This window comes from Hydractinia symbiolongicarpus, chromosome 8 (assembly GCF_029227915.1).
Source record: "Hydractinia symbiolongicarpus strain clone_291-10 chromosome 8, HSymV2.1, whole genome shotgun sequence".
Lineage (NCBI taxonomy): Eukaryota > Metazoa > Cnidaria > Hydrozoa > Anthoathecata > Hydractiniidae > Hydractinia > Hydractinia symbiolongicarpus.
In genome coordinates this window covers 20,903,971-20,922,538 of record NC_079882.1, presented here as the reverse complement: position 1 = coordinate 20,922,538, position 18,568 = coordinate 20,903,971, and the positions used below count along the sequence as shown (strand labels likewise).

General features: G+C 33.1%; 3 protein-coding genes across 3 annotated transcripts; 2 read left to right on the top strand and 1 right to left on the bottom strand.

The window, feature by feature from the left end:
* Positions 1-864: 864 nt before the first annotated feature.
* On the bottom strand, positions 865-8,968 carry LOC130654613 (E3 ubiquitin ligase RNF121-like). The gene is made up of 8 exons (XM_057457226.1): positions 8,849-8,968; positions 4,712-4,752; positions 3,853-3,994; positions 3,316-3,470; positions 3,001-3,229; positions 2,784-2,926; positions 2,541-2,642; positions 865-1,580 (listed from the first exon to the last, which is right to left on the bottom strand). The coding sequence occupies exons 1-8, from the start codon at positions 8,849-8,851 to the stop codon at positions 1,460-1,462; spliced, it is 936 nt and encodes a 311-aa protein (XP_057313209.1). The 5' UTR covers positions 8,852-8,968; the 3' UTR covers positions 865-1,459.
* A 307-nt stretch (positions 8,969-9,275) lies between these two features.
* Positions 9,276-13,380, top strand: LOC130654616 (40S ribosomal protein S23). Its single transcript, XM_057457229.1, has 3 exons — positions 9,276-9,420; positions 10,888-11,047; positions 13,081-13,380. The coding sequence occupies exons 1-3, from the start codon at positions 9,417-9,419 to the stop codon at positions 13,346-13,348; spliced, it is 432 nt and encodes a 143-aa protein (XP_057313212.1). The 5' UTR covers positions 9,276-9,416; the 3' UTR covers positions 13,349-13,380.
* Positions 13,381-14,527: 1,147 nt separating this feature from the next.
* LOC130653834 (uncharacterized) lies at positions 14,528-15,804 on the top strand. Its single transcript, XM_057456337.1, has 4 exons — positions 14,528-14,694; positions 14,789-14,839; positions 14,964-15,015; positions 15,488-15,804. Exons 1-4 carry the CDS (start codon positions 14,528-14,530, stop codon positions 15,770-15,772), a joined length of 555 nt encoding a protein of 184 aa, XP_057312320.1. The 3' UTR covers positions 15,773-15,804.
* The last annotated feature ends 2,764 nt before the right edge of the window (positions 15,805-18,568 follow it).

Sequence of the window (18,568 nt, the reverse complement as noted above, 5' to 3'; positions counted from 1 at the left end):
AATAATTAGGTTTATTTGTTCGGACTCAATACTTACATTAGCCCAACATAGATCGGATATCCATCTTCTCCGCCCTATCACAAGACTTTGAAAAAAAGGAAAATTTAAAGAATCTAAAAAATGTTTCGATGAACAAACGAACTTCCCTAGCTCGACTTTAACATTTTTAACAGAAGACGCAGCACTGTTAAGAAGCGAATAGGCCCAAGAACTAGGTTGAAAAATTTCATCAGGAATTGGCTGCTGTTCAGATCATGCTTCACAGGCGTTTAATTGGCGAGTTATGAGCGTCAAGTCTTGCAATAGGTAAGTTTTACGTTTCCACTAGGGGCCAACGCCAATTAGACGCCTAGTGGGAGCCGAGCTTTATTGAGCAAAATGTACGGCACTACAAACATCAGGTTGTCAAATAAAAAAAGAACTGGTCGTCAAATGAACGTTGGACGCAACTCTTACTTATCATAAACGAAATATAAAATACACCGCCAAGTACCTAATAATTTTTGTTAATTTTCTTTCTTTTTATAGGCAGGCTGTGTATTTAAATAAGAAACCATCATGGTTGGGCTTGATGCGCCAGAAGGTTCTTGACAATGTTAGTAATGAAAATGTGTATTTTCTCGACTGCTAAAACATCTCCCTTGGTCTTTTTTTTGTTGTTGGAGGGAAAATAATTGTTTCATAGCCCTCGAAAATGCGCCCAGATAAAGAGTTGTAGCATTTTATAAGGGCAAAAATGCGCCCAGATAAAGAGTTGTGGCATTTGTTGTTGTGGCAAGAGTTGTGTTGTGGCAAGAGTTGTTGTGGCAAGAGTTGTGGCATTTGTTGTTGTGGCAAGAGTTGTTGTGGCAAGAGTTGTGGCATTTGTTGGAGGGAAAATAATTGTTTCATAGCCCTCGAAAATGCGCCCAGATAAAGAGTTGTAGCATTTTATAAGGGCAAAAATGCGCCCAGATAAAGAGTTGTGGCATTTGATAAGGGCGTTTTATCATGACGACATTGTGTGTCAAACCATTGCCATTTTTATTTATTTTTTTATTTATAAATGCGATCTATAAGAGCTTTCAAGAACTGCCAATTCGCGATTGACGTCCCCGTTTTAGAAAAACGCAGAATGTGAACAGGAATGTTTTTCTTCCAGTAACGACACGGGAATAAATTTTGAATAACTTCCTAATGCATCAAATAATAAATACAATAATTAAAAGTATAACTTCTAGATTTTGTAATGTGCACTTTCATAACCACACTCTTCAATTTGCGAAAAAATTGTCATGAAAAAAGACAGCACCTTTATTCCACAGAATAGAAAAATTCACACACAAGAAACGAAGCGGGTTGATGTGTCACAATTAAAAAGCTTTAAAAATATTGTAACTTTATATAAAATATAAATTTAAGAAATAATAAATTTTTGAATGTTCAATATAAATATGTAGCTAAAATTTGATTCCCTGTCTTACTCCAGACCAAGAACATAGTTGATTCCACGTACAGTAACGATAATAATCGGTAGCCACACGATAAAATAACGCAACCAATCTAAAAGTTGGCCGAACAAAACATGTGGTCTTTCCCATCTGTAGTAAAACGGTTAAGATATCATAAAACTTGTAATGAATTATATAAAAAAAAATTTTACATATTAAAAATGTGCTTTAAGCAGTTGCCGCATATCCAAACAACTTCACTAAAAACTTAATATAGCATTACTAGGGAGAAAGTAGGTTTTTTTTAAAAAAATTACAAATTTGAATATTAATTTTTTTGACATACCCATATTTTCATCATAAGTTCAACCATTAAACATTATTAAACAAGGAAAATCTAATGAACGCCCCTTTTTGACTGAAGGAGGGCGTTTATTACAGACCATGCGTTTATTTTTATTTTTTTATGTTCTTAGTGGAACGTCTATTGGAGAGGGGCGTTTAATATAGCAATAATTTTTACAATACTTACAACTTTTTTGAAATTATGCAGAAGCAGTATTACATGATATTATTAGTTGACACTGGTAAATACTGCAGAAAAACTCCCAGAAAAAAAGACAAATATTTTCTGACTCCTACATCTTTTCGAATACGCAGAAGTAAAATTTGATTAAAGGGTTGCAAGTTGAAAGAAATTAAAATCTAAGATGAAAAATGCATTGATGAAGTTTTAAGGTGTGAACCTCCACCATGGTAACAACAGCTTAAAGAAATTACAATTTTAAAAAGTGTTAGAATTTAGGTTTCTGGGTCTAAATTAGGATAACACTAAAATGCATAAGAACCAATCAAGAGGTGTTACCATTCTTTCTACATTACATTCAAAAATGAATTTACAAACATTTGGACTGTATAAATCTTCTTCTGGTATCAATTTATATTTCAAGTCCAATTTTCACTGAGTTTTTTACTGATTAGAAAAGCTAGCAAAAACACCGGGCATCCGTGATTTTTACATCTTTTTATCAACATATAAGTATAATCATATCGAGCTTCAAATTGCTCCCATTTTCCATTTACTGTAGATTATGACAATGGAAAAGATACGGATTTTTAAACATTCTTTTTAGATCCACTTTTTCTTTGCAATACGGACAAGTTTGTTTCTTTCCAACAATACACCAACCGCGAATACAAAATTCATGAAATCTGAAAATAACTGTTAAAGAAAAAAAAAGAAAATATATATAACAAATTATCAAAAAATATTAAAATTATAATAATGAAGCTGCAACATACAAATACATCACAGAGGTAATTTTTTTAATAATATACTTCTTAAAAGGATACAGATGACCACAGGAAAGTTTGTATGTTTTTTCAGTGTTTTCTTCTTCTACATCCTCCATTGTATTTAAAGTTAATTCCTGACCACAAACGGCACAAATGTTAGGCATCAGCCGTTTAGAAGGTAATCCATTTTCACTAAAATACTAAGAGATACCATCACGTAAAATCATTAATTTTTCGACTAGGAATTTATATAACAAAAACTATCAGAACTTACCCCCATTTTAGCAGCAATTTTTTCTGCACATATCTCTGCACAATCACGTCCTAGCACACCAAAATACAAACCATAAAATATTGTAACAACACCAGCGCTCATAGCGATATCAGGAGGGATGAGCAGTAGTAAGTTAAGACCAAAAAATGTGCACATGATTATCATGTAACCTAATATCCCTAAAACGTACGTCACGCGATGCACATTGTAAAACCATTTATACGTAATCCTATGAAAGAAAAATTTTAATCAAAAAAACTTCTAATTTTGACAACAGTCAAGCAAGAAAATGTACTTCGAATCTAATCGACGCACCTTGGTGTGTGAGGATCAATAGGCGTCCTGGTAGCTTTACGTAACACAAGTAATGTAATGAGAGTGAATAGAAACCACACAACTAGTATACGATACCAACCAGCACGAAGATTGAAAAATAAAGGAAATAACCACATTCCAAATAGAGTGAAGGACTAAAGGAAAAACAACACGTTGCAAGTAAAACATTTCATATATTTTTCATTTACCTGGAAAAGACAACTTTTTGAAGGACAGTATCTTTTAAAAATTAATGTTCATAAAGCAACAGTGAAAATTTTTAAAATCACAAAATTAAAAAGCTTTTAGGAAGACTTATTATTTCATATAATGAATCTGTTTCTAAAGAAAGAGCATTTACTACCGGCACAAGTTATTATACTTTTGTTGGTTTTACATGGACCACCTGAACAGCCGATCAAATTAAACATTGCAAATTCGTTATCTAAAATCCTTAAACGAAATCGTCTTTCTAAAACTAAAAACCTGCAAAAATTTGGGCTTTAAAGGAAGCTGTGCAACCTAATTTTCCCTTACCTGGTATGATCTAGAATAAGATTGTTTCCATTTGTATAATATTATCTGTGCAACAGCCAGCGTTGTAAATAATATCAATACCATTTCTAAATGCATTGCTTCGTGTCCTTTGTGTTTTGCATGTAACTCCTCGTGTTGCAGTCTAAATGAGTGAAATGTGGGCTAAAAATCCATAAAACTTTTCATGGAACTATTAGCACAATGTGTTTAAGCGGGATTTTGGCATGGAGAAAATTTTGTGAGAATAGAGAATTTTGTGAAAATATGCTAACATAGTAGAACATAGTAAAATTCACCAATTTCTGCAAAAATTAAAAAACAACTTTGATCAAGTGGATTTTGAGCGCAGTGCTTTTGAAAAAATGAACAATGACAATTGACCACAATATAATTACATTGCATTAAACGCATTTCTTTCCTAAATATGACTTTAATTTCAAAAAACTAATACTTTTTTTACATATCAAAGTTACTCTTTGATGTCTAAAAGAAGGATAGAGGCAGGGTGGAAATGTTACTTAAACTTGATAAGCTGGGATGATGAAATCATCAGGGGGGTAAGGAAATTCTAAGAAATTTAATAGTTGGAAGGTTAGAAACAAATTTTGATAACTTTTTTATATCTTTTGAACGCAAAGGGAGTCCCAAGTAGCATCGTTGTCTTGAGGGACTAATATAGCTGTAATTGGAATAAGAATGTCCAGAGTAAAAAAGTGAAATAAACTGGGTGGGAAGTAAGAAAGGCGAGGTCAAGAAATTAGCTTTGCAAATTTAAACCACTTAAAACATCCAATCTCAGTCAATCACTAATTTAAATCGACAATAAACTTCTCCAATAACGTATTTTACAATAGCATACCTCCATTTTTCTTCAGGAGTAAGTTCCCTCGTTATGTTGACCTAATAACAAAAAACAGTCACAATATTCATTCAAACTACAAACTTTTACTTAAGGAACACAAGTTTAAGAAACAAAGACTCAAAGTGGCAAGAATCTTAGACACATTGCCAGGCTGTACAATTTCCATTTTGTATAAAACATTGACCTCGATTACTATCTTTAAAGGTTTTATCATAGTACAAAAATTGATCTATAGATTTGTAGATTGTCAAAAAACATGCAAGCGATGTGGCAAGGTCAATTTATTGTCGTTCAGGCCCACAAACCATTTAACAGTCGCACACGCACACCTCCGTACACGCCATTGTTTTTGGCATGCAATCTTACGCACACCAAAAACAATAATGGCGTGGGCATGTTCTTAAAAGGTGGGGACGATTTAACCAGTGAACCCCAAACACTGGAGACTGCAAAAGCCTTTAAACATATAAAATAAAATAAGCACGTTTCTCCCCTATTATAACTTCAAAAATTAAAACTCTAAACATGCAATATAACGAGATAATTCAAATATAATCTGTCTCTTTTAATCAATCTTTGTTCTGCATCTCTTTCATTTTTTTTTATCTGCCATGTGCCATCATGGAAGTTTCGTAATCATGATCACACTTACCACAAGTAATTAGCAAGTAATTAATAAGCCAACTAAATCGTCGCTAAAGGAAACTTAAAACATATAAAACAAAATAAGTTTTAAGTTTGTATTATTATTATTGTTATTTGTAAAGTCTTCTCAAGCGAATAGGAAAAATATGCTTCCTTTTCAAATTAAAAAAAGTCTTTTAAGTTTATCCAAGTGGCTCAAATAAAACTTAAAATTCATTAAAAAAATATAGCTACATTTGAACAAAATTTATCGTTTTTAAAATTGTTCGAACTGTATTAGAACGTTGGTCGCTTGTGCTTGAAAATAATTATGTGTCTGTTCCGCCTGTAAGTGCAGTTTTGCAGACTTCCTTTATCCGTGTTCCGTCAGCATTCACCTCCGCATTAGTTAAGAACCGCATGGCTGGATTTCTTTTGTAAAACCTGGTTACTAATAACGACGGGGCCAGGCAATAGAGATTCATGTCTACATAGTTCTTTTAACTAAGTCAGGAGTTGGGGAATTAGCTAGGATTAAGTAAGTAAGTAAGTAAAGTAAGTAAGTAAACATTTATTTACCTAAGAAATGACAATATACATTACTAAAAGAATAAATTAGCAATTAGGAAGGAGACTTTGGGACTAGTGGGACTAGTGGGAGCCGAGTATATCAATGAAGGCAGAGAAAGGATAGTCAGGTTGGCTATCAATAGGCTAACTCCTGGATTAAAAAAGGACCAGGACTATTCAATAAATATGAGATCTAAGCAGATGGGAGTGTCCAAGCAAGATGGAAATCTATCGGAAGTTTTGTCTGATGAAGGTTGATTTATACACGTTTTTTTTAAAACTATTCACCAAACGTATGCACGCCAAGTATTTAAGGCGTGTACTATGCACCCCTAACTTCACTTTGTGACCTGTTGTACTTGCCAACAAGATTTTGGCGTGTGATGGCCCGCACACAAGAGATTTTACTTTTGACCAAGCCTGATCTATATTAGATGAACGTCTAAATTACGTTTTCACTGTTCTCGCTAATGTTCTCTGTTCACTGGCAACAATGTATGGGTATAACCTGACATGTTACCAATTTCACTAATACCCAAAACTTGTATACTTTACAGAACAAACATCCTAAACATTACTGGGGTTGCTCACTGATAAGAAGATTTTTGTGTGATGTGAGTATGACATTTTAATCCATTGTTACATATGTAATCATTAAATACAAAAGAAGGCTGCATTATTATGAAACTAGACAAGCTGGAGGCACGTGTGGTGTCCTTCACAGGCCCTCTTCCTTAATTTTATTCAACAAGTTTTCCCAATCTCGCATCTGCTTTTTTGAGCAACAGAAAAAGATACACAGCATTATTTGAAGCAGCCAATAGCTACGTGTGAGCAAAGTGGGCAAGTGATGCATAACATACATAACAGAATTTAGACGTAAGTCATGCAGCTAGGACGTTTCACCTTATTCATTTTCTGATTGACCCTGCACAAAAATCTACCCTGTTCACTGGAATTTTTGCATAGCTGTTTTAAGAGATAGCTAATAGTAAAAAACATAACAAGTGGAGTTGCCAGATCGTCACTAGAGCAATTTGTTTAGTTATTGACGTAATAAGAATGGTATACACTAAATTGAGAAGTAACAGAAATTGGGGAAACTTTCACTTCAAACCTGATGGATTTTGCTATCGCTTACCACTTACTGGGTGCAATTTTAACAAATACTGCAATTGCCCGAAACCACATTACGCTAACAGGTTTTCCTGACTGTCTAAATCATGCCCATACACCATGAACTTGACTTGATTGTTCATCTATCACAAATAGTTATGGTAGGGTGAACAATCATCAAATTAACCATGTTCTGTTGAAATAAGTACCCCAAAACGATCCCAGACAGCCCCCAGAACAATCCAAGGCAGCCTACAGGAAAAGGTCTTGAGACAAAAATTAAAAACTGGGGTAAGGATATTTTTAACTTGAAATTTACTCTGGAACAGAACAATAAGCCCTGGAATTTATAAAGGGTCTTTGCATTCTCGTTCCCTTCCCCAGGTTGAGTGCTGGATCTTCTCTTTGACTTTGGATGGGGATGTGGAAAACATTGTTTGCTTATAGCTACACCTTTTTACAGTCTCACAGAATGAAAATTTAGCTGTAGTTAGCAGTAACCCTAATAATACATAAAATATGTGTGTGAAGGAATTGTAACTGTTCTTTTCAATATTTTTCACAAAAAAAAATTCACTTTTCTTCTTGGTTAGAGCCTTCTTAATTCATAACACTTTACTTCCTTTTCTCAATTCAAAATAAGAGCATCGTAACAAAAGAAAGATTTATTTAAACAATAATTGATTATTCTAGGATCCGGGTTAACATTATCAAATTTTAAAAAAGAAAATAATGAACTTCTGAGAAAAATGAGTGGTAATTTGGATTTATCAGCAAAAATTATACAGCATAAGGGCCTTCGAAATTTTTATTGGGCCCTGTTAGCGGGATATCGCCCCTAAGATTCCCCCCCTCTTTTAGCGGATTTCCATCTGTGAAATACACACATTCAGATAAATCAAGAGGGTGCCGTTAAGCCACAAACGCCCGCATATATACGGGCGAGTTTGGGCGACTTTTCGAATAAAATTGGTGGCTGTCCCCCGAAACCGCCTGCACTTTTCCAAACTCGCCCGGAACATTCCCGAAATGCAATTCTTTGTAACAAACCATGCGGACGATAGTTGGAAAGAAGGCGCTTGAAGAGAAAGGAGTTAATAAAGTTTATATATAAGTTATTTATAAAGTAAACTTTATCAAAAACCATCAAAAACAGTTCTTTTAAGAACTTCACTACCACATAGTAAGTTTATTTTAATTTTTATAGTTTTTTTTTTAATCACATTAGTGTCTGCTTTTTTTTTGCTTTTTTGGGCATATTTTTAAAACGCCGAACTTGCCCGAAAACGCCTGCACTTTTTACGGCGTATGCGGCTTATCGGCACCCTCGTGAAGGCCCTAACAAATTTAGAATACCAAAAGATTATTAGAACAGCATTTATTGTAATCTAAGGTTTTTAAATTTAATAAGAGTTTGACCATAATATCTAACTGCAATGAAAAATCTAACTGCAGTGAAAAATTTTGTGTGGTCATTTCTTCAAAAAACATCACAAGTTTGGCAGAGGCTATATAGTGTATAAACTTGAAAATTTGCATGTTTTCATAAATTTTGGTGCTAAATTTAAATATGTTGGTCATTTTTGTTGAAAATGATCAGAAAATTTTAAGCATGTTAACCCGGATCCGAGAATTGTTTAAATAATTTTAAATAATTTTCAGTTTCAGTTAGAACTGAAACTGAAACTGTGAACTGTGTATTTTAATCGCAAAATCTCACTCTAAGCATTATAACAAACCTGACGGGCCTGTATCAAGGAAGAAGGGGTTAACACCAAAGCAAAACTAAAAAATTAATCACATGAGATGTTAACCTCAACTTACCATTTTTAATCAAGCCAGCAACAGCTGGACAGTATAGCGTGAGAGAGCAAATTGCCAAGTCCTAAAAAATCTGCCATGTTATTCGGTGTCGTAAATTTTTCTTGTCTTTGGGACTTGTAAAGGTTTGTTTACACAGACGCGATTACATATTTGAAAACGTCTATTAGAGGTACTTAGGTTCTTATACAAAATAGTCTTATCCACACTGAATAACCCACGGTAATTGTTAATTTTTGATTTTTTTCTATTCCCACGTTTACTCCTTCCCCCCCCCCCATTCTTGTCTGTAACAAACTGAAAAATAATATCAAAATGCAAAAAATCGGAAGTAGAAAATCAAGAACAATGTATCATTGCAATGACATGTCATTTATATTGAGAAGCCAATTATAAAAGGGTATTCTTTATCTGTTAATTTTCAATATAGGTTTCGTCCAGACCCGAGTTTTGAAGTTTGTTATCGAAAATAGTGTGGATCGGCCTTTATTGCTCTGTTGCATTATGGGGCGATGATTGCCGAACATACGGTGTGCGCTGGTAAATGGTAGCCCTTTTCTAAGTCGACAACATGGGTAAGTTACGGAAATATTAAAAAGCAAACGAAGTATTTTTTATTTGGAACAGTGTTGTTTATTTATGTTATGTTTTGCCCACTGAGTTTCATATAGAATCGAGTTAAGCCGATAATATTTTTACAGTTTTTTTAAGTGTGATCAAAGTTATTTTGCGAAAACACAATCCTAAAAATATCCAAAATAAACTTATTTTTTGTCATTCTCATTTGCCATAAAATGTCTTATAATTTTACTGTCTGTTTTCGTTTGATTTTGTTTTTATGCAAGACTTTTTCACATGATAATTGTACACACAGTCAGGGATAAACGCAAATTAGGCTATGATAGTCTAATTAGTCTATGATAACCAATTTCGGCGATTTGTCTCTCCTAATTAGGCTATCAACATGGTTTTTGCTGTCTAACGCTGTTCTGTTGCAGAATCGCAATGATTATTTGCGCTCTCAGAAGATATAGTGTTTAGTTTGTTTTGATTAGGAGCGCATGTGCTTTGTTACAGCTTTTTTGTTTTACGGCAGCGGTTACTTCTGAAAACACTAAATTTCCCATGCACATATTTTCAACATGGTGGCAAAACCATAAATAGACTATTTCTTGTCTAATTAGCCTATCGAAGACTTTTGACGTATAATTTTTAGTCCAGTGAAGCAAACTATAAAAACGAAACAAAGATGATGTAATGTGCAAAAAAATTCCGAAAAAAGATGACGCGACTAGACGTGGTTTCTGAGATAATCGTAAAAGAAGAAAATACATCTCCTAAATAGGAGATGATCTCCTAACTAGTCTATGGAAAATTCTTAACTAAGCTAATATCCTATACTATCCTAATTTGGCGTGATCCCTGACTGACACAGTGTATATGATTTATTATGCGGCGATTCGGTTTGACGTCATCAGAAATTTTTTGGAGGTGAAAAGTTTCCATATTTTAGGTAAAGAGAGTGAAGAGCTAGACACATTTTGGAGTTTTAAAAACAATGTTAGGTAGTTTGAGCAAAAAAGTTGAGTTGATAAAATGAGTTTCTCTCAAACAGAAGCTTAGACGCAAACGAATGACTCTGTGGAAACCTGGAGTTTAAATTGAACAATGTGTCTAATCGCTTTGAAAACCATTTTAATTTATCTGTGAGTTGTTTAATAGGCTTGGCAACATCTTAGTCTGGTAAAAACTTTATAGTTTAATAATGTTTGGTTAGGGTATGTGAAACCACTCGCTTAAACATGGACCATGTGAGCATTACAATAAATTAGCCAATCAAAAAGCGCAGCCAGATTTTGGCCACAAAAAAATTGTTTGTCAGATATCACTGATATCTGTCATAATCAAAAAAGTTCAGTTAAAAAAAGTTGTAAAGGAAAGCATTACTACTTAAACAGCCGTTTGGAAGTCTTTTTTTAATATCCAATTTACTCTGCACATGTTTTTAACAAACTAATTCTTATGATATTTCCAATCTTTAGGTAAACCACGTGGAATCCGGGTGGCCCGAAAGTTGCGCACCCTTCGTCGTGAGCAAAGATGGCATGATAAAAAATACAAAAAGGCCCATTTAGGAACTGCTCTGAAAGCCAACCCTTTTGGTGGTGCATCACATGCAAAAGGAATTGTGTTGGAAAAAGTGTAAGGTTCTTTTATTTTAATAAATAATTTTACTTGAAATAATGTTACGAAAAGGATATTTCTGTATGTTGTGGAGAATAAAAAGTTCTTTATCAAGGAAATGTTTAAAAATCTTTTTGTTCACAAGTTATTCAAAATTTATATATTTAAAAACCAGGAACTTGTAATGTCATAAGTGAAGTTTGAAAAAATGCTGACATTACATGTCCACATGTAATATTTTTTTGAGTTATACTCGTTTAATGTAAAACGTATAATTAAAGATCAAGTCAAAATGTAAAACGTATAATTAAAGATGAAGTCAACTACAAAACTGTGCATGTATCAAGATATCAAAAGCAGCAGTCCACGCTGCTTTAAAAATATTATTGCAAGATATTTCAAGTATTAATTCATGCTTACTACCTGATCAGATAGAAATCTTCAAAGCTGAATATCTTAAGAATTTAAAAAGTTAAAAAAAATCAAAAGAACTTGAACAACTTTTTACTTTCAAATTAAAAACACATTTTTTCTCAAGTAGTTACTTTTCATAGTCAAGTATTGAGCATAGATAAACTAGTATTTGACTATGATATTTGAAGCTAGAGTCACTGCTTTTTAACTTGAAATAGTGTTACTGTCAGTGCTAAAGCATTCATAGAAAAATATACTTCGGTTTTTGGTAAGGCTTGAAAATGATGCCATGTCACCAGTGACCAATAGCGAACAACTTTATATACATTTAGTTCGAATAAAGTTATTTCACTTATTTGAAGCTAGAGTCACTGCTTTTTAACTTGAAATAGTGTTACTGTCAGTGCTAAAGCATTCATAGAAAAATTTACTTCGGTTTTTTTGGTAAGGCTTGAAAATGATGCCATGTCACCAGTGACTAATAGCAAACAACTTTATATACCTTTAGTTAGAATAAAGTTATTTCACTTATTTGAAGCTAGAGTCACTGCTTTTTAACTTGAAATAGTGTTACTGTCAGTGCTAAAGCATTCATAGAAAAATATACTTCGTTTTTTTGGTAAGGCTTGAAAATGATGCCATGTCACCAGTGACTAATAGCAAACAACTTTATATACCTTTAGTTAGAATAAAGTTATTTCACTTATTTGAAGCTAGAGTCACTGCTTTTTAACTTGAAATAGTGTTACTGTCAGTGCTAAAGCATTCATAGAAAAATATACTTTGGTTTTTTGGTAAGGCTTGAAAGTGATGCCATGTCACCAGTGACCAATAGCGAACAACTTTATATACATTTAGTTAGAATAAAGTTATTTCACTTATTTGAAGCTAGAGTCACTGCTTTTTAACTTGAAATAGTGTTACTGTCAGTGCTAAAGCATTCATAGAAAAATATACTTCAGTTTTTTGGTAAGGCTTGAAAGTGATGCCATGTCACCAGTGACCAATAGCAAACAACTTTATATACATTTAGTTAGAATAAAGTTATTTCACTTATTTGAAGCTAGAGTCACTGCTTTTTAACTTGAAATAGTGTTACTGTCAGTGCTAAAGCATTCATAGAAAAATATACTTCGGTTTTTTTGGTAGGGCTTAAAAATAGCGCCATGTCACCAGTGACCAATAGCAAACAACTTTAAAGGCCAATATCGCATGTTGCATGGTTTCAGTTTTACATTTTAAGTTCTGTAGTTGTTTTGATTTAAAATAATTGGTGTAGGCCAAGAAAAATTGATTTATCTGTTGTGCATGACCACGCGCACTTTAATTACATCAAGTTGTTAAACTTTTATTTAAAATCGCATTCTTTGTTATTTTTCACAATACGTAACTGTGTTTAATCTCTCTATAATAAATTAGCAAATCTTATTTATTTAAATTTTTCAATTGAATTGCATTTAGATAGATTTTTTTTTTTTCAGCCAATTCGCACAACAGACTTTTCTCGGATATAGCCTAGATAAAATTATTTGGAATTATATAAGTAATCAATAAATACATTTTGAAGGCAGATAGTCCCCCCCAAAAAAAAAAAATCATTGTTTCTGTGCGTAAAATAATATTTGTTTAACTTTTAGTGGTGTTGAAGCCAAACAGCCAAATTCTGCCATCAGAAAGTGCGTCCGTGTACAGCTTATTAAGAACGGCAAAAAGATTACTGCATTCGTACCTAACGATGGTTGCTTAAATTACATTGAAGAAAACGATGAAGTTTTAGTCTCTGGATTCGGTCGTAAAGGACATGCCGTCGGTGATATTCCTGGTGTTAGATTTAAAGTTGTCAAAGTTGCCAGTGTGTCGCTTTTAGCTTTATTCAAGGGAAAGAAGGAAAGACCAAGATCTTGATTTCTTAAAAAAAAATAGACAAAGTTTGAAAATTATTCTCTTTTTTAAAACCCCTAAGCGACACCATATGTATTCCGCAGATCTTTCACTTGCAAGCCACATTTAAACAGGCGTATTAAAAGGGAAAATCTAGATTTGAAAAATTATAAACCGAATATAAGCACAAGCAACACAAAACAATACTTGTTGCAAAAATAGAATAAGAAAAGACCTTTCAAGAACTTTCTGTTATCAAAAATTACATGAGTTACGAAAATTGTGAAAAAAATAAGCAACGTACCTTTCCTAAGTCCTTACTGGAAATTTGTTGCATGTGAAATCTTTAGATTCATACAGCAAATAATTAACCTGTTACAACAGATTTTTTAATTTTGTCTAATTGAACTCTGCTTAAAACCAAGGTTTATTAGTACAATTAGAAAATTAAAAGATTTTGACCATAATATTAAGACCACCAAAACACCATTTTCGAGTTAAATTTATAGGCAACAATTCAATGATGTTAAATATGATACTAAAGTCAAAACGTCAAACTGCAAAAATTTTAAAAAACGTAATTCAGGAACCGTGTATTTAGGTGTACAATTGCGTGCATGTTTTGAAAAATGTTACGGTTTGGCCTTTACTCGAAATGGCAAAACAGTTGATGCCTGAAAATCCTACGTTTTTAAAAAAATCGTGTATTAAAAAGTAGCTTTTGCAAATTTAGTCAATCCCTTGAAATAACCAGTCTAAACCCTTGTGTGTAAACAACGTACTGAAGTGACAACAGAATCATCTAAACATACAAAATCTTCAGGAGTAAAGTTGCTATGTTCCGACCCATGTCCGAAGAACGGCAACAACCCATATTGTCCGAATCCAACACATATTGTCGGATAAGTAAAATACACTTATCGCTTGATTATTTTTCAGAAAATTAATCTTTTGTTAATGCGGATTGTTGACACCCTGGGTAAGACCTTTCAACAAAATTTACAAGGTAACGCAATTCACGTCCTCATTTAAACCTTTTTGGACAACATGGGCAGGCATATAACCTCTACCCATATTGTCCTAAACCTTTTTGGACAACATGGGCAGGCATATAACCTTTACCCATATTGTCCTAAACTATCTCAGACAACAGGGGCAGGCATATAACCTCTACCTACGTTTTCCTGAACCTTCTTGGATCATATGGGTTGGGGTTGTCTGCTGAACTTCGAAACTTTAAAAACCTGCATATCAGACTTGGTGACCTTAGTTGTTATGTATCCAATCCGGATATGTGAAGTTGCACTGATGCCTAATTCAGAAAAGTTGCTTCTGAGAAAATGTGCCAAACCGCTGGGAACATGTCACCAGTGACCAATAGCGAACAACTTTATATACATTTAGTTAGAATAAAGTTATTTCACTTATTTGAAGCTAGAGTCACTGCTTTTTAACTTGAAATAGTGTTACTGTCAGTGCTAAAGCATTCATAGAAAAATATACTTCAGTTTTTTGGTAAGGCTTGAAAGTGATGCCATGTCACCAGTGACCAATAGCAAACAACTTTATATACATTTAGTTAGAATAAAGTTATTTCACTTATTTGAAGCTAGAGTCACTGCTTTTTAACTTGAAATAGTGTTACTGTCAGTGCTAAAGCATTCATAGAAAAATATACTTCGGTTTTTTTGGTAGGGCTTAAAAATAGCGCCATGTCACCAGTGACCAATAGCAAACAACTTTAAAGGCCAATATCGCATGTTGCATGGTTTCAGTTTTACATTTTAAGTTCTGTAGTTGTTTTGATTTAAAATAATTGGTGTAGGCCAAGAAAAATTGATTTATCTGTTGTGCATGACCGCGCGCACTTTAATTACATCAAGTTGTTAAACTTTTATTTAAAATCGCATTCTTTGTTATTTTTCACAATACGTAACTGTGTTTAATCTCTCCATAATAAATTAGCAAATCTTATTTATTTAAATTTTTCAATTGAATTGCATTTAGATAGATTTTTTTTTTCAGCCAATTCGCACAACAGACTTTTCTCGGATATAGCCTAGATAAAATTATTTGGAATTATATAAGTAATCAATAAATACATTTTGAAGGCAGATAGTCCCCCCCCAAAAAAAAAAATCATTGTTTCTGTGCGTAAAATAATATTTGTTTAACTTTAGTGGTGTTGAAGCCAAACAGCCAAATTCTGCCATCAGAAAGTGCGTCCGTGTACAGCTTATTAAGAACGGCAAAAAGATTACTGCATTCGTACCTAACGATGGTTGCTTAAATTACATTGAAGAAAACGATGAAGTTTTAGTCTCTGGATTCGGTCGTAAAGGACATGCCGTCGGTGATATTCCTGGTGTTAGATTTAAAGTTGTCAAAGTTGCCAGTGTGTCGCTTTTAGCTTTATTCAAGGGAAAGAAGGAAAGACCAAGATCTTGATTTCTTAAAAAAAAATAGACAAAGTTTGAAAATTATTCTCTTTTTTAAAACCCCTAAGCGACACCATATGTATTCCGCAGATCTTTCACTTGCAAGCCACATTTAAACAGGCGTATTAAAAGGGAAAATCTAGATTTGAAAAATTATAAACCGAATATAAGCACAAGCAACACAAAACAATACTTGTTGCAAAAATAGAATAAGAAAAGACCTTTCAAGAACTTTCTGTTATCAAAAATTACATGAGTTACGAAAATTGTGAAAAAAATAAGCAACGTACCTTTCCTAAGTCCTTACTGGAAATTTGTTGCATGTGAAATCTTTAGATTCATACAGCAAATAATTAACCTGTTACAACAGATTTTTTAATTTTGTCTAATTGAACTCTGCTTAAAACCAAGGTTTATTAGTACAATTAGAAAATTAAAAGATTTTGACCATAATATTAAGACCACCAAAACACCATTTTCAAGTTAAATTTATAGGCAACAATTCAATGATGTTAAATATGATACTAAAGTCAAAACGTCAAACTGCAAAAATTTTAAAAAACGTAATTCAGGAACCGTGTATTTAGGTGTACAATTGCGTGCATGTTTTGAAAAATGTTACGGTTTGGCCTTTACTCGAAATGGCAAAACAGTTGATGCCTGAAAATCCTACGTTTTTAAAAAAATCGTGTATTAAAAAGTAGCTTTTGCAAATTTAGTCAATCCCTTGAAATAACCAGTCTAAACCCTTGTGTGTAAACAACGTACTGAAGTGACAACAGAATCATCTAAACATACAAAATCTTCAGGAGTAAAGTTGCTATGTTCCGACCCATGTCCGAAGAACGGCAACAACCCATATTGTCCGAATCCAACACATATTGTCGGATAAGTAAAATACACTTATCGCTTGATTATTTTTCAGAAAATTAATCTTTTGTTAATGCGGATTGTTGACACCCTGGGTAAGACCTTTCAACAAAATTTACAAGGTAACGCAATTCACGTCCTCATTTAAACCTTTTTGGACAACATGGGCAGGCATATAACCTCTACCCATATTGTCCTAAACCTTTTTGGACAACATGGGCAGGCATATAACCTCTACCTACGTTTTTCTGAACCTTCTTGGATCATATGGGTTGGGGTTGTCTGCTGAACTTCGAAACTTTAAAAACCTGCATATCAGACTTGGTGACCTTAGTTGTTATGTATCCAATCCGGATATGTGAAGTTGCACTGATGCCTAATTCAGAAAAGTTGCTTCTGAGAAAATGTGCCAAACCGCTGGGAACATTTTCATTATTCCTCAAATATTCATCATGAAACTCAGGATTGGTTTCGTGTAATGATTTAAATGCAGCCCCATGAAACGTGGAACCACTGCCTTTTAAATACTTCAACAAAGGATTTTTTTCTTCGTCGCAAGACTCAGAAAGCAAACGTTGCTTTTCTTTTCTTTCTTTCTTTTCAATTTATTTAAAGTCGATTATTCACATATTTACAATAGTTTCCAAAAAAAAAGTAATTAAGAAAACTAATCTAATTGCATTAGGTCGTGTTTTCGTTTCGCTAAAGTTTTCCACCTGGCATTTAAATCTTGCGTTAACTGACCTTCAGTATCAGTATATATCATTTATTTGTAGAAAAAGACATGACTGTACACACAGAAGACGTTTGCAAGAGAAAAATTAGTCTGCATATTCACTTTCACGCCAGTACTCCTTCCTCTTTGCATTTTCTGAAGCAAAAAAATCAACAATATCAAAGCTTGTATTAAACCTTTCATAACCTGATTATTTCAACGATAAAGGCTTTTTAACTTTTAAATGAACTTGAAAATAAAGAGCAGTGAAGGCAAAGAATAAAAAATACTAAACACAATAGTACTGACCTGACTCTGTGAATTTTTCACAAGCTAATTACACTTTTCCATAAGGTCAATAATAGTCACCACAATGGATGAGTTCCTTGCTATGGATTCTTTCAATTATGTCAAACATCTTGTTTCCTGTGCATACCCTCTTAAAATTTCCCAGAGTTGCGTTGCACTGAAAAAAGCATTTAGATATATATAAATATTATGTCAAATCAACGATTATATATATACATACTTACAAAAACATCTACTGTATATAGCCATTATAAAGAACAGAATTGATTCAGACAGGATTCGAACCTGCATTATCCTGTTAACAGGACATCCTACCAATTGGATGACTGAATCGAAAGTCAAAGTTAATAGACATATATGAAACTAAACTTACATTTTGCTAGTTTAAGTTTCCAGTCTATGAATCTTGATTTTATTATCTAAGAATTATGGTATATATACAGAAATAACAATAAAAAAAAGAAAAATTACATAACAGGATAAAAAACCCTCTCAGTTTACCACATTAACTGAAACATAATTTAGAGGTCATGCCAAGACTGAACTTGCCAAAGAAACAATCCATGGGTATTAACTAACATGTATCTTTACTCTTCAGCTATTGTAGTTTGTTGTTCATATTTTTGGCCTTTAGAGATGACAAATAGCTAAGCAAAATTACAAACACCATAAAAAGTATAAAAAAGTATATATATAATATATACCTAGGTACATGAATGTATAATAAAATGCAGTATAATTAAACTATAAAGGAGAATAAAAAAGGACTTACATCAACTGTAGTGCTAGGAACACATAAAATATCCACCAACCCAAGTGTAGGGTAACTCATCAAAACATACTTGTTTCGTCTGATACGCCTTACAGTACTTTCTGATACATCGCTCTTTTGTTTTTTCAAGTATAAAACAA